The sequence below is a fragment of the Columba livia genome, chromosome 1 (genome assembly GCF_036013475.1).
Source record: "Columba livia isolate bColLiv1 breed racing homer chromosome 1, bColLiv1.pat.W.v2, whole genome shotgun sequence".
Lineage (NCBI taxonomy): Eukaryota > Metazoa > Chordata > Aves > Columbiformes > Columbidae > Columba > Columba livia.
The window spans coordinates 166683675-166699986 of record NC_088602.1 but is presented as its reverse complement, the minus strand read 5'-3'; the positions used below and the strand labels follow the sequence as shown (position 1 = coordinate 166699986).

Sequence of the window (16312 nt, the reverse complement as noted above, 5' to 3'; positions counted from 1 at the left end):
CAAGCTAAACTGGTTTTGTCACAGGTCTGAAAAGCCAAATGATTCCAAAGCCAGGGACTACAAAGGAGTATAAAACATTTTTATTAGAAATAACGATAGAGTAATTACATTGGATTTGAGGAACTGCTAGCTTGAAATGATCATTACGACAGTTTTAGTAGGTGCATAGTATAACATATAATTTTATTTGCAGAGCAAAGCAGCTGGAAAGAAAACAAAGGTTTACCATATTGCCAAGGAGATCATGAGCTCAGAGAAAGTGTAAGTGTCAATGCTAAACTTTACACCTACTCAGTTGATTTTAATCGGGCAATTAAAATGTAACTATTTTATTTTTCTTGCTTTTCTGATAGGTTTGTGGATGTGCTAAAGCTCTTACACATTGTAAGTATAAAAAAAAAAGGCAGCTTTCTCTTCTGTTTGTTTAATCTGTTGAAGTTCTACGGTTAGGCTTTATTGTAGTGAATGTGGCCTTTTTCTGCTGTATCTACATATTCTAATTATAAAAATTAATCTAATTAAGCAGAAGTTTAAAGTTTCAGATTTTATATAATGGATGAATATTTTGTGGCTCCTTCTGCATCTGCTTAATTAATGTATGCAGTCTTCCAACTGAGTGGGGGTATTGCTTGAATAATGAAAATTGAATATATATCCATTTAGGTTAATCAGCATCGTATTTATAATCCAGCTTGTACCATAGCAACCAAAATAAAATCTTTGGTTAGAGTAACTTTTAAAGTAAATAGAGTGGAGGTGGGAACAGTTTACTTCAGAAATGGCAAAAAAAAATACACATTCTTTAGGTAGTCTAATTAATTAGCTCTAATGTTGCATCCATCACCAAGGCTGCATATTTTTGGGCAGCAATTCTTTGACAGATGCTTGCTTTTCAGATAACAGCTGTGATTGTAGTATATGCAATGTGTTGTGCACAGCAAGGGTTAAATATTTAATCCATGCTTAGGCAGACCAGTCATCTGTTAAACAGGCTGTGTAGAAAGTGATAACAGAAAATTAATAAAGAATTTAGCTTTCTTTAGATCCATTTTATGTGTTTTCTGTCAGCTTCTAAGTGATGTGTGTTTGTACCATTTTGTCACTATTATGTGCAAGCATAGTGATTTTTTTTTCCTTGGGCAATAGTAGTGGTAATATTGCAAACAGATGCGTTAGCCTGTCTTAGTCTCTTGAGAAGCATGTTCTGTGAAACTGGGAACAAAGGCTCTTATAGATGGATGTATATATTCCTGTAATATGGAGATCTTTCAGGAAACAAAGAACTTACCACACCACTTGCTGATTCCTCTTGCCTTCCGTTTTAGTAATTGATTTTTTTATTGTGTTGAGGCTTGTTCTTTAACAGCTAGAGCAGGCAGCTGCGGCCAATATATAAATTTATATTCAACATGTTTTCTAGTGCAGTACTCAAGCTTAAATACTGGTTAAAGGAAGATAATTGTTGTAATGAGTATGGGCAAGTTTTAAGCTGTATGGTTTTTAATTATCATATTTTTCAGGCATATAACATATCTTAAAGGTGTCTTCATTTCTCAGTGTGCTGTTTCTTCAGGTAACATGCGCAGTGCTGGAAGCAAAGGCTGTTGATGCAGAGGATGGAGACAAGCAGAGGAAGAACGTGGGAGCGGGGGAGTAGTCAGGGAGTTCAGGAAGTTTCTGGACTAAACTTCAGGTTGTCTGCGCATTGTAAATGTGTAGTGCTGGAGGATGGGTTTTACTTTGTTTTAATGGATGACTCACAACTCTATTAATGACAGTATGCTAGTTTCTAGCTGCCAAATAAAAACCCATTGGAAGTGTTTTTGGTGGCTAGCAATAACAATCAATGTGTATTCAGCCTGGTCTAACAGAGAGGATGCTAGGCTAAGAGTCGAGGAAATAATTTGCCCTCAATTTGTCAGGTGGCCTGCAGCGTGAACCTCGGTGAGTGTCCTTGTCAGGGCAGGCACCAGTTTTCAGGCTCTGTGTGCATGTATTTTTCATTAAAAAAAATTGCCATATCTGAGAAATGTTGCAGAAATACGTTGTTTTGTTTACACAAAGTGGTATGCCTGAGGATTTGCGTATGTTTGTCAGGGACATTCTTAAATCTGTTTATTTAGTCATGTACTTCTTATGCATAATATTTAAACATTGATAAAACTACCCTTGTGATTTTACCTGTACTGGACCACTTGGTCTTCAGGGTCAGGATAACTAACTTCAGGCAAGCAAACTCTGTCAGATTCCTGGAATGAAAACTTAGATTCTCCCCAGGCTGGGCTTGTTTTATCCATAGTAAAGATTTGGCTAGTCAGATGAGGCTCTGTTACACCTTCTGAACCATCTGTTGGTGGTTTTCCAAAGAGTAAATACTTGAAATTTAATGACTAATTCCATTAGCGATGATCTGAAATTAATAGTATTTTCCTCAGCCTGTCTTACCAGTGCCAGTTAATGCAGCTCATTGCTCTTATTACAGCCAGAGAACAGGACTTTTGATGTAAGAAAAAGGTTTTAAAATTGCTCCTGCTTAGAGCATTTGAGGTGGAGTCTAAAGCAGTTGAGAAGGTGGGAACATGGCTGCAAACTGGTTACAAGTTGGTGTTTGGGGTGGGTTGGTTGGTTGTTGTTGGGGTTGGTTTTTTTGTTGTTGTTTTTGTTGTGTTTGTTTGTTGGGGGTATTATTATTTTTTGTTGTTGTGTTGTTGTTTGTTGGTTGGTTGAGGGTTTTTTTAGAATTTTTGTCTTTTTATATTGACAAAGTCCAGTTAGGTGGTGCAACTCTTCCAAGATACCAGAGTGAGGTGGTTCATGCACAGCCTCTGGGGGGTAAACAAGGGTCGAGAAGATGCAATAAGTGCTATTTCTTCCCTAAGGGAACTTGCAGGAAAAAAAAAAAAAAGGAACTTTCAGGAAAAAAAGGAACCATGTAAAACATAAATGACGTAAGAGAAACAAGCTTGTCACTGCTGTCTGAGATGCTCTGTGCCCGAAGAACACCTGGTGTTCCTGCAAAAGGAGTAAGGCGGGATTGGTGCCATCTGTGCATCTCTGTTGTGGGATGCTTTGGAAATGGTTTGCTTTGCGCAACTGAGAGGGACCTCCTCAGCAGCACCCTGGTGCTGTAAGGATGAGCTGCCTGGCTTACTTGCTGTCATTGCTTTGGTCCATTTTTTGTTCTGAATTTCATTCTTTTGCCAAAACCCACCACTCTCTTTGTTCTCCCATCCTTTTCGATTTCATTTTTCCGCTGCTGCTATGGTATGGGCAGTGAGGCTTCTGGTCCAGCAGAGGAACATGCTTTTTGGGATGGCTCCTTCCACTGCAAGGTTTAGTGTGTGGCTTTGTGCTGTGTGAGCAAAGAGAAGCTTAGGCCTGTGGGTTTTTTCCTGAGCCAGTTTTGTCCTTTTAAAGATTCTTGAGAGCAAGTAGGAGGTTGTGAGGAGGCACCTCTAATTTTTCTTCAACAACAAGATCAGGTTCTTATTGGAGAAGGCAGATAATAGGTCGAACATTTTTCTTTTTTCTATATTGTGTATCCTTCCAGAGACACTTAGAAGAAATTCTGGTTTAATGTTTCCATTTTTCAGAAGACAATTGCAAAATTATATATACATATATAAAATCACTACATATATAGTTTTATATATCCATGAAAACATACACTCTTTGTATATTGAAGCTAAATATTATAAAAAATAATTATTAGTAAATTTTGAAAAAGAATGTAATGTGTACATTGAGAAATAAAATAGCTGTATGTTTTGGAGCAAGGGAAGTCCTGACCTGTGGTCTTGGCTTACAACTGACCTACTGTTTGTCTGTGAAAAATTCTCTCAAACTCCTTTTTCTCCAACTGTGAAAATTCAATATTTGACCAGTCTGAGGTGAATCTGTTGATAACTTTTTAGTCTATGAAGTGCTTTAGAATTGCTGATTGAGGCATTTGACAATGAATTGCAGCTGTAGTCACCTTATTAAGAAGGCTAACAAAATAGTTTTGGTTTGGAAGGAAATACTGTTTTACTACCCAGCCTATCCCTTGAAATAACATTCTGGGAATATGTCAAAGTCAAATAATCAATTATTGTAAAAAATTAACTATCTTATATAGTTAAAGACTTAGAAATTAAGGTGTGGAACTACTTGGCAGCTTTCCAGAAGCAATCTCATGTGTTTGAAAAATGTCACGATCCACACTTACACATAGTCTTCATTAACTATCGTTGCTACAGTTTAACTTAAGAGTTTACGGCTAATAGCCTAACTGTAGTTAAGACTGCCTATTTATATTTTAAATAATGTATGTGTGGAATCTCCTGTAGCTGTATTCCTAGCAGGCGTGTTTACAGTTTGTCACATACAGCAGCCGGGCTCTTCCCCAGAGCGTGGAACTTCCTTCCCTTCCCTCCTCCCTCCTGTAGGATGGAGGGGTGTGTGTTCCTTGAAAAGCATCCAACTGCAAATATATATATTTTTTTTCTCAAATTAAACTGATATTTGAGCTGTCTGCAGGTGTATTTAGCTGGGACTTGTACCTCAGTGGAAGGGATTATGGCTTATTTTTGCTTTGCTGATGGTATGTTCTAGGAGAACAGATCCAAGATGAATATTGGTTGAAGCCTTAGGAGTAAAATACGTGACCATGTGTAGATCACGTAGTTCTTTCTCTTCCAGTTAAATTTACAAGAAGTTTTAATTTCACCCGTTTGAAATTATCTTTATTCAAGCTATTAGATACCTGAAGGTACACTGAACCCGGTCAGCAGCTGAGCGAGGGTTTAGTCTGGTCAGCACCTATTTTGGTTTACAACTAAACTTGTTCCTTTGCTCCCGAAACTGAGGCGGGCAGGTTGCCTTGCTGGGAATCCTCCGGTGGAAAGAACCGAGAGGGATTGTGAGTCAGGGCGTTTGCAGAGGGGAAGTGCGTGGGCTGGTCTCAGATGATTCACAACAGGGTCAGAATTATTTCAGATATCACAGCCCTTTGCTTATTTAAGGAAGCTGCATTGAAGGAGAGGTGGGAGGAAACAAAAGCAGTGATGGTGGTATCCTCAGATATTGTTTAAAAACCACACAGCTCTAGGTGGAGTGTATAGGATAAATAAAATTCCCTAAACATTTTCAAGTCAGGAATGTTTTATCAGGCACTAATTCAGCAATAATATGTACTCAGAAGCCTTTAAAACTACCTAAACTAGATTTTCTTATGCACAAGTACCCAGTGGGATGCTGTCTTAGTTGAGAACAAGCTAAGACAGTTTCTGATTTGGAAAGAATGTGCTTTCCAGAGATGGTGATGAGTGCCGTCCTCTTAAAGTAGCTGTGTGAAGACAGTTGCCTTTGCTTAAGCGGTAAAAAGAGGTATCAAAAGATTATTATTGGTCCAGAATATAATGTAAAGCAAGAAAATGTAAACCAGCATTTCAGAAAGTGTACAATAGCCTCGTCCCTTCTGAAAGGAAAAATTATGTTGGTAAGAAGCTGGGATGATTCAGTATAACTTAGCATAATCTTTTGTTTTCTGTCATGCAGCATATGAAACATTTGCCTAGAGTCGCAAATGTTATTTTTCTGTAAAATAAGCACATAAATTTCCAAGCATGGCAAGTGTTTTTTTTTTTTTTTTTAATGAGTAAGAATGTAGTATTTGAACGGCTCATTTTAAACTAGAAAATATCTGGTTAAAATTCACTGTAATGGATTGCTGCATTGCTTCAAACAATAATTTCTAGGATGTCTCAGGTGACTGTCTTTGAAGAGGCTGATGAAAGCAGTGCTCTTCAGCAGCGTTATATAGTAATATATGCTAAATATGTTTGTGATATGAATAATTTCTTGCAGATATATATATAGATATTAGAGCATTTTTTTATTTAGCGGTGAATGGATTTAGTTTTAGAAGGAGTTAGGTTCTGCTGCATTAAATGGCTATTACTGCAATTTCTAATTTCTCAGTTGCTTTTATAAAAAGTTGTCCTTATCTGAATACCCTGCACCCTTTGCAGTGAAAATTCAGTGTTTGGTTTTTAAGTTAACATAGAATACCACTTTGGAAGGGACCACAAGGATCGTCTGGTCCAGCCTTTCTTGGCAAAAGCACAGTCTCGACAAGACAGCCCAGCACCCTGTCCAGCTGAATCTTAAAAGTGTCCAGTGTTGGGGAATCCACCACATCCCAGGGGAGATTCTTCCAGTGGATGATTGTTCTTGTCGTGAAAAGTTTCCCTCTTGTGTCCAGTCGTAATCTCCCCAGGAGTAACTTGTACCCATTGCTCCTCATCTTTTCCAGGTGACTCCTTGTAAAAAGGACGGTAAAACATATTTTACATATGGTATTTAAAACAGACCTCTTCTGGGGTTTGTCCTTTTGGGTAAGAAAGAAATTACTTTCTCAGAAGGCCAGTACCTTCAAGTGTAAACACTGTTAACTCCAGAGTTACCTTTGTTTGACTTTTCCTACCCCCACTCCTCAGGCATGTGCTCTCTGCCTTCAGCTCTTCAGTTTATCTCAAGATGAACTTGGCGTGACAGTTACTTCACACCCACTGCCAGGTTAAAAATAAATCTTAACACGATTACAGTGAAAAATGCATTGTACTGAAGACTTGATAATTAGGGGAAAAAAGAAAAAAAAAAGAAAATGAAAAAACAGCGTTGAAGTTTGGCTCTTCTGTTGTTTAGCAGGCTGGTTTGCATCATTTGAAAGCTTTACCTTATCTTTCTTCCCTGCGTTTCCTCTCTGCAGGGCTTCCTCCATTTACTTAGTTGTGGAGGGGGACGGAGGGGTTGATGAAACAAAGTTTTGGTTGGCTGTTTTAATGATAGAGTCTTTCGTGGCATGGTCCAAAGCCTGGTGAAGCTGGTGGACTTTGGATCAAGCGAACTGAAAAGCCAAATCTGTATTTGGAAAACATCCTGCAGACTCTTTGAATGCTGTATCTAGAAGTTAAATAAATGCTCTTAACTACGAATGACATTCCTGTCTTATCTACTGGTACTTAAACCTGGCTCCCCGCTCCCCTTTTATTGTTTGGACAGGGAAAAGCCTGGGTTGTTTATTATGCTACAGACAAAGTGTTTTTTCTTTTCGTCATGCAAGTAGCCTTATAGCATTCGGACAAAATTCTTGATCCATCCCATGGCAAAGTATATACGGTGTTTTGTGTGTGCATGTGATTGGGGTGGGGAGAATATTATCATAATATGATGATGCATTTTGCATGAAGCTCTCCAGAATGTCTCATTTGAGCTTTTGCCATTGTAATTCCATGTATAATTTCAGTGTTAAGCAATGCCCTAGGGTCAGGAAAACCCATAAGATGCAGCTGGTAGTTAACCTATGTGTCACTAGACTGCACAGAGGATGTAAAATGAAACATTTCCATATGAATAGTACCATCTGTTTTTTAACTCCCTTGCATTTAATTCTCAGCCTTCCCCCATCACAACCATCGCCCTGTATCTCCTTTTTGTTTCTTGTCGTAACTCTGCCCAGTCACAGCCTTGGTGACCCAGAGGGTCACAAAGCGAGAAAGTGTGTCTGGAGCTCACACTGCCCAGAGCTGATGTAATGAGGAGAAAGGGCAGGGGAAAGTTGAGGCTTAAGTTTGAGAGACCCTAAATAGTGCCAGATGCTGGACTGCTGACATAGCTGGTAAGACCTGTAGTAGTGGACCTGGGAAGAGGGAAAGAAGTGTCTTACTCTTTTTTCCCCAACCTGAGGGCCCCACGGATTTTCAATGACAAGTGTGGACTCTATCCACATTTAAAATATTACTCATCTTTGTACTTAGGAACATGTTTTTGTCACCTTTTTCATCATACTCGTGCACACATTATCAGGTTTCAGAGACCACAAAACACAAAGTTATTATGGATTATCTTTTTTCCACTGTTGCCCAAATTCAAGTGAGACGTAACACAACGCACCACCTAATTTGGATATTTTTTTTTGGTCAGTTTAGACTGTTATTTTTCAAGCAAAATGCTAAATTGCCAACCTTTTTTAAAAAAATTGTTTGCATGTGATCAGGGAAAATACCTTGTTTAAAGGATACTGAGTTTCAATATGGATACAAGCCTGGCCCTACTGACTTGTGTGGGGCCAAGATTTTAATTCTATATAGTTCAATGAGGACCAATAAGCCTCAGCTCTGCCCTACTGAGAGCTGATTACAGCATTAAAATGCTGCAAGAAGACCCTTGAAGTGTAAGTGGGGTTTTCCTCCTCTCTGTAAATGTTTTGAATGTTGGTTTTGAACATCATTAACATTTGAAATCTCATAGTTCCCATGTGTTGTTACGGTATATTTTTGTTAGATGTTTGTTTTCCTGTATAAAGAAGAGCTGCTACATACAGTAATTTTTTGTGACTCTACAATTTTGTCCAAGAGGCACATCTTCCAAAAGGGCATTTGTAGATGACTTAGGAAATCTAGTATGATTTTTAAATAAGATATTATTATTGTATTAACTGATGTAATATTGTTGCTTTTTGACCCAAGTATTAGCAAGAAGATACTCAAGGCTGCCAACAATCTTGCAGATAAATGATGTTTCCCCCCACCTTAGTTTCCTTATATGTAGTACCAGCAGATTTCTAAAGGGCATGGCATAAAAATTATTAACAACTTCTATATTATGCATACAGGAGCAAGAAAGTAAAGCTCCAGTGTCAAACCAAAGGGATTAAGGCAGTCCCAGGGGAGTAAATTGAAGCTGCAGAGAAACATAACCCAGATGGTACGCGCCTTGCCTTTGGTAATAGGGAGCAGGGCCTGGAATGTCTGCAGAGAACACGCTGTTGTCTGTCTTGGTGCTTTGAAGGCTTTTGGCTGATGGGAAGGGGGGTTTCTGTCCTCTTTGTGCTCCGGCAGGATTTCCGGGACGCTGTGGCACATGCCTCTAGGCAGCTTGGGAAGCCAGTGATTGAGGACAGAATCCTGAATCAGATCCTGTACTACCTACCTCAGCTGTACGAACTCAATCGGGACCTCCTGAGGGAACTGGAAGAGCGATTATCTCACTGGTGATTATCAATAAAGGGCTACCGCTGCTTTGATGTTGTTGAAATGTATCTGTGTGGCTTATGTGACTCTGTGTGACCACGTTGTGACTCTTGCTTGTGTTTCACGTGCCTTCTTAAATGACAGAATTGACTTTGAAAGTACAGGAGAGAATTTTCCATTTAGATGTAATTTTTGCCATATATATATATACCCAGAAAGGTCCAGAAGGCACGTCAATACACATTTTTAGCAATCACACTTTTTTATTTAAAAATTCATTTTAAATTTGAAAGTTCTTGTGCCTGCATGGGCATGAGTGGACTGATTTAATTAGAGGACAAGGAGGCTGTCCTGAAGACCCGTTTGCATTTTAAAGGTAGCTGATATCTACTAACCAGACACTGCACTGATTGACAGCCACAATCCCCTTGAAGTCCATTCTCAGTTACACTGGTGGGTGGATCTAAATCAGCTGTACAAAGGCACTGAAATGGGTAAAGGCTGCAATCCCATGCTTGCTATTAAGGGGTGCAGGCTGCATCTTGAAGTCTGAAGATGTGTCTCCTCAGAAATCCAGCTTGTACTAAAGTGTTCGAATGGTTCAAGACCATTTAAGATAGATTGTGTATTAAGTGGTTGTCATCTAAAACTAAACTAGTGTGTGGAGGTGTGCCTGGTAAGATTTTTCAGAGTAGCTACTGAGATGGATGACTATCTGCTGAACTGTAAGCTTTTTGTTCAGAACATAAACTCGCACATCTTACTGTGAAAAATATGTTTTGCTGTGGGGTTAAGATATACACTATTTTTAGCTCTTTCTAATTGCTCTGGTTTTTGTTTCTAGGCTTGAACATCAAAGAATTGCTGATATATTTGTTAAAAAGGGTCCCTACTTGAAGATGTATTCAACTTACATCAAAGAATTTGATAAAAATGTTGCACTATTAGATGAACAGTGTAAGAAGAATGCAGGTTTTGCTTCAGTGGTGAAAGACTTCGAGGTACTGTAGCCTTTTGTAAGATATATCCTGTTTTGTGTCTCTTTAGCAGTTGTGATCCTCCGTAAGGCTTTGCAGACTATCCTCCAGTTTGTGGGGGTTTTGATTGTTTTGGGGTTTTTGCTGCAGTTTTGGCTTGAGACTTAGTAGGAGGTGGAAAGAAGTGAATTCAGATTTTGTGAAGTACCTAGTGATTTTGGCTACTGTGAGATATGATAAAGGATGTTGATTTTCAGAAAATGCAGCACTTGCTACAAATTATATCAAAGACACATTAACAAAATATCTAGCTGCAATTTTAAAATTTTGTTTCCTGATACTATGCACAGATTAACTGTCCTATTTTAACTAGGTTGATTTCTCTGCCACATCATAGAGCAGTAGCTTACTCATGGGAGTGGTGTTCCATTTCAGTTGGAAACATAAAAAAGTGAATTTTCTCATCTGCGTATTACTAGAAATTTCAAACCCAGCACATGCAGCAATCGGATGAAAGCTGATTCATGTCCCTAAGAGCATTGCCAGATTTTTTACATAACTCACTTAAAACAAATCAGAGAAGAGATGCAAGCTCCCTAACCACATCATCCACGCAAACTGTCAGTTTACCTCCTATTATATGGGCTTTCCCTGGGGTAATCCTTGCTCAAAAAGCTACTTAGAGTGGGCAAAGGAGGACCCTGAGGTAGTCCGCAAAGCCAAGAAGAGGACAAGAGGCCTTTTTAAGGACTCAGTGTTTCAGATGCACATTATTTTGAATGCAAACTCAGGATATTTAAAATTTGGAAGCATGGATCTCTTAATTCTGTGTTGTCTTTAGAGGTGTGGATTAATTAAAACTCTGCAGTGAGCACTGCTGTCTTCTCTGCTTCTCTGCCCGAAGGATGCTGATGACGATTACAAAGCAGCATGTTGCTCTTGCCACCCGTATTTCTTTCATTTCTGGGAAGCTTCACCTCTCCTCCCCATAAGCAAAAGCACCTATTTTGAATCCACAGAGTATGAGTGCTTACTGATGTCTTTTAACACATAAATGTTGCATGCAGTGTTCCACACAGAAATGCTTCCTCTGTAGTGTGGTGTTTAACACCGTCATGGTCACACCTTTTTAAGATAACACTTATCCAATGCAATTGGTTGTTTGGTTTTAGATGTATTTCCTTTTGCTGGAACGCTTGACTACCACAGAATCATTACTTATTTTGGGTGTTTCTTTCAGATGAGCCCCCGCTGTGCCAGTCTGGCCCTCAAGCACTATCTGCTCAAGCCAGTTCAGAGGATTCCCCAGTACAGGCTCCTGTTGACAGGTACAGTCAAGCTCTTTTGCGGGGGCTTAAGCAGCCAGTCTTCACACGTCCCAGGAAACTGGTTTTCAGGCGCTTGTATCCATCTGTATAGCATGTTTATCGGACTTCAGATATGTGAAGCTTTTTTACAAACATGGCATGGGTTTAGAGGCTTTCTTTGTTAATATTGATTGCAATAAAATATACAAGCGATGTGCTAATATTCCCAATACTGTGCTGTGCTCTCTGATCTTCAATTCAGCAGTACTTACTTGGAAAACATGACACCTGTGGTGGCTTTTGTTTGTTCCTGTGGTAATAGAAGGCTGTAATTTCCTTGGAGGGTTGGAATGCGCCTGTTTTGCTTTGGGTTTTGGTTTGGTTTTGATTTTTTGAGGGTTTTTCTTTTGGTGGCAGTGGTGGTATTGTTGTTGGTTTTTTTGTTGCTGCATTTGGGGTTGGTTTGTTGTTAATGAAGGGAAAAGGTAGTATGGAAAATTTGAGCTAGGAGAAGGAAGTGAAAGATGTCTATGCAACTGTGAACTTCTGCAAGTAGCTTCTCCATTTCTCCCCCACCCAGGTGTTTTGTCTGTAAAATCCATTCTCTTTTAAAGGTAAAACACATGTTTTTAGGGTAGGTTTGCCAGTTAAGTGCGTAAGCCGTGTTACAGGGGCATTGTATGCTGGTTTGGGACTAGGAAATCTGGGCTCTATACCCTGCTCTGGCATTGACATGTTTGGGGCACCTCGAGCAAGTAATCTCCGTGATGCAGTGCTCTTCTGTAAAAGGAGGGCAATGATAGAGGCTTCCTTTGTGAGGTATTTTGAGATGTGTTTGTTGTAAGCGGGGATGGCTCCTGTAAGGATTTGGAAATACTTAAGGCATTGTTTTTGAAAGCCATTGCTTCTTGATGAGCAATTTAAAAATAGCCTCTGTTTATGTAGTAACTGCAAAATAAAATGCTCTGTGACCTTTTTTTTTTTGGCTCTGTAGCAGCTTGTTGGCATTTCCCCAGCAAGTAGTTAGACTAGTGATGCTGTGTGAGATACAGCCCTAAGTATTATGCAGCAGTTACCAAGTTATTAATGTTGACTGTTTTCATTTTAATCATCTCATTAAAGTCACAGGTGTTGAAAAAAGGGTGAAACCTCCTTATTAAATGGGCTGTTTTGTAGTGGAAAACCTTAGTGACACTTGATAAAATCAGACCATAAAATGTCATTGGGGAGTTGCTTTATTTTAAAAGGATACTGACTTAGGGCATGGTGTAGGTGTGATATACACTCCAAAATCAGCAGAGCTTTGGATAAGTTCAAAGGTTTTAATTAAAAAGGCCGAACAGAGGATCAGGATAGAGTAAATGCCATTGTCAATATACATAGGACAGCGAGAGATGCCAGGGGTGAATAGCATTGAAACAAAACTCAAATATTGAAGGGGATTTCCTTGTGATCATTAACTGTTGTTGTGGCTGGGACAGGCTGTTTCAGATCTGAAAAAAAACTTACTCTGTGGTGATGGGGGTTGCTGTGGGTGTCCCAGCTTTAAATACACCTGCCAAATGCTTTTGACAGGAATGGGACTGCAATGCTGGCTGCTGATTTAGAAAAGTAATTTTCTCGTGTTCTATGGGAGCAGTAAAGGAGGTCACACTAAGAATTTAATTATGCCAGGGCTGGGGAGTGCTATTTTGGATCAGTTTTATTTTCAGTCTGTTCAATCTGTCATGCATTTCTGTTGTCCTTGAGATTCTCCCTCTTCCATATCTCAATGGATGACCCGTCTGCTCTGTTACCTTCCAGTCGGTCTGTGTAATATTAAGGAAACTCTGTGTGAACTTGTGCTGCAAAACTTTTGGAGGATATGCAAAATATTTGGGTCTGTTGTTGCAGTGGGTGAGGTGCAGCGATGCAGGAGCTGCCCTGGCCAAAGACAAGGGGATCTGTGGGTAAGGGGCCAGTGGGTAAGAGTGGGGGAGCAAAAGTAATCCAGGAAAGAAAGCTGCCAGGCATTAGTCAGCAGGGATTTCTTCCTATTTAGCTGTTTTGTGTCAGTGGGGCAGCTTTGTACTGGTAACCTGCTGCTACAGGGTCACATCACAAGCTTGTTGCTGTGCTTTGAAGTGGAGTTACTTTTCTGCTAACAAAAGCAGGAGCAGGTGGACTCGTAAATCAGGTAAGGAGAGGCGCAGCTGAGTTGTGTTTTTGTTAAATTATACAGCTTCTCCAGTCCAGCAAGACTTCCACTTCTCCACACACCATCCCTGAGCTCTATACAGCAAATATGAGATGGGTTTTGGGGAAGTTTAGAGGCCTTTGCTTTCTTCTAATAGAAAGAAATGAAGGAGAGGTGATTTCTCTTGTCCCAAAAAACTCTGATTTGAGTAGATGCCTTGAGACTGCACAATATTAACAGGGTCTTCATTGTCACAGAATAAGCTTCTCTCCTCTTTCCCAACATAAGGTGTGCAGAGTCTTTTATTACCCTTAACTCTGGGCTATAGTGAGGGGAAGCTGAGGAGGGTGAAAAATCAGCCTTTTGAGCATACTGCCCTTGGCAGATTGCAAAGAGAGTTGTCAGACTTGGGGCCAATTACATGTTGAGGAACGATTGCTTTGAGTTTAACTTGATTAAGTTAGACAACCTGAGACAAAAAGCAGTTAATGAAGCAGAAGAGAATTTCTAGCAGGAGAAGTGATAGTCACTGCCCCTCCAGCAAGAAGGAAGAGAGAATTGCTGGCTGCTGTCAGATAGAAGCAGGGCATAAGGGGGTTTCGTTCCTCACAGAAACAGCACTTGTGTGCATTTGGATTGATTTTTGTTATCTTTTGGAGTATCTAGCAGAGTTAGGAATTTTAATTTGTAACTCCACCTTTCTAAAGGTATGCTTAAGGTCTTCCTAGTCTGGACAACTAAAGTATATTTCAGAGGGGAAAATTTTTGGCAAAGACAGCAGATACCATTCCACCTTAATATTTGACTTCTGTATTTATTTTATCTAGGAATATTTTTGCTAAGTTTTTACTGTAATGTTTTTCATGTCTGCGAGGTCCTCTTGTCTGTATAGTTTAAGCTTGTACCTCCAGAAAGCTGTAGCAAGCACAGCATTTCCGGTGTGTATTCACAGAACAGACAAAAAATATCTGTCCTGATGCTTCTCTGAAGCTGAGTTTTAGCTATGAACTGAGGTCCACTTAACAGATCTACAAGAGAGTATTAAGATGAAAATCATGTATTAATAAGTACTTATCACTTTCAGGATTTTGCAGTTGCAAGTTTTATTGGCTACTTCAGTCTTTTAGTGCAAAAGCTGCCTTTTTAAATACAGAGTTTTAAATGAATGTAGTTGTGTTAAAATCTCTTAATTTTCTCCTATTCACTGATGGTATGATTTAAAATGATGGAAAATACCCAGCCAGAAAATGTTTTTCAGTGATGTGAAGTGGGGCTGTTTTGGGGAACACGTCCTACAGCATGAACATACCAAGAAACCATTTTTTTTCCCCAAGTTGTGTCTCTGGATTTAAGTTTTCAGTGCGATAACTTTGGATATTAAGTTGGATGTCTCCGTGTACTAGAGATAGTTTCCTAGAGTGTCAGCAGTATATTTGGAGATGAGTAACTTATATCCACCTCACCTCTTGTTCCTATCCCACAGAGGGGAGTGTGTGGCTGGTAGCTTTAAGCAGTTGGTGTTTCTGTATAAGCTGTAAGGACTTGTTCTTTATACTGGGAGCTTCCCACTGGACCCCTTTGTGCTGGCCCCGCTGAAGATCAAGTTGCGATTGTGAAGCTTTACCTTGTTTGCTTTATTGGTGGAATTGCACCAGTGCTTTGCCTGGTCGGGACAGCCCAGCTCTGACCTGGTCTTGTATGTGCGACAGGTTCCTCCAGGTTAAACCAAGTCGAGAACCTAGAATCATAGAGTGCTTTGGGCTGGAAGGGACCTTCCATTGGACCAGATTGTTCAAAGCCCTGTGCAACCTGGCCTTGAACACTTCCAAAGATGGGGCATCCACAGGTTCTCTGGGCAGCCTACAGTGTGAATTCTTCTCAGTTCCTTTCAAAATACCTCCTGTGGAGGGTTTGTTTGTTAGGTTGTTTTTTTATTCTCTCACACCAGCTTCTTATCAGTATAATCTAAAGTGAAGCAAGATGAACTTTGTTTCTAATGGAATATGTGTCCACGTAAATGCTGCACTGGAACATCTGGTAGCTACTACAGCATGAGATCTTGAGGGATACGGAGGACACAATATTTGTGGAGTGTAGCCAGAGAGGTTTTGGTGCCATGACATTGTCTTAAAGGATTTAATGTTGACCAGCGCCTGCTAATGATCAGACAAAGCTTCGAGGAGAGCAGAAAGCCGTGGGTGTTCTGTGACCCAGCCAGACCTCCCAGTGCTGCCTCCCCGCTTCCCTGCAGGAGACCCCACACGGTTCCTTCTCCTTCACCCCAACCTGCTCCTCGTGCTTCTCCCTTGGATCCTCCCTTAGGTCTTTGCCAAAAACTAACATTTCAGTGCCAAGTATTTCTCTTTCTGTAGTTCTGTTTTTCTCAAAGCTTTCATTAACTGTGACAAGTTTTCTCACTCTTCATAGCATTGCTACTGAAGAAACACATTTCATAATTCCTTTCTTTTTCATAAGGAAAATATTACAATACACTGAGCGGTCTCTGAGGGGCATGCATGAAGCAAGACATCTTATGAAGGCAGGAACAACTGGCTCCTCATCCTTCTTGACTAAAAGGATTAATTTGGGTAGGGCAAGCATATGGGAGTTGAATTATTTCATTCCTACATGAAACATGTACAACTGCAAAGCTAAAATTGAATGCTTGCTAGGTCATATGTGATTTGGTTTTAGTAGATCTGCCAGAATCTTAATACCTTATTTAAAGGGTAATTATAAATCAGTATTTGTTGATCTTATCAATCGTTATATAGTAAATTTCTTTGAAAGTTTCTGATTTGGTTTCTTTCCATTTTAAGCAGTTCAAAGCTGTAGCTT

General features: G+C 39.8%; 1 protein-coding gene across 1 annotated transcript in view; it reads left to right on the top strand.

The window, feature by feature from the left end:
- The window catches only part of FGD6 (FYVE, RhoGEF and PH domain containing 6), a 72458-nt gene that overhangs the window by 30096 nt on the left and 26050 nt on the right, over positions 1 to 16312 (top strand). The window contains exons 4-8 of the mRNA XM_065042999.1: positions 194 to 261; positions 354 to 384; positions 8883 to 9034; positions 9859 to 10015; positions 11232 to 11319. Coding sequence (XP_064899071.1) covers positions 194 to 261; positions 354 to 384; positions 8883 to 9034; positions 9859 to 10015; positions 11232 to 11319 — 496 coding nt within the window. The remainder of the gene's footprint in view (positions 1 to 193; positions 262 to 353; positions 385 to 8882; positions 9035 to 9858; positions 10016 to 11231; positions 11320 to 16312) is intronic.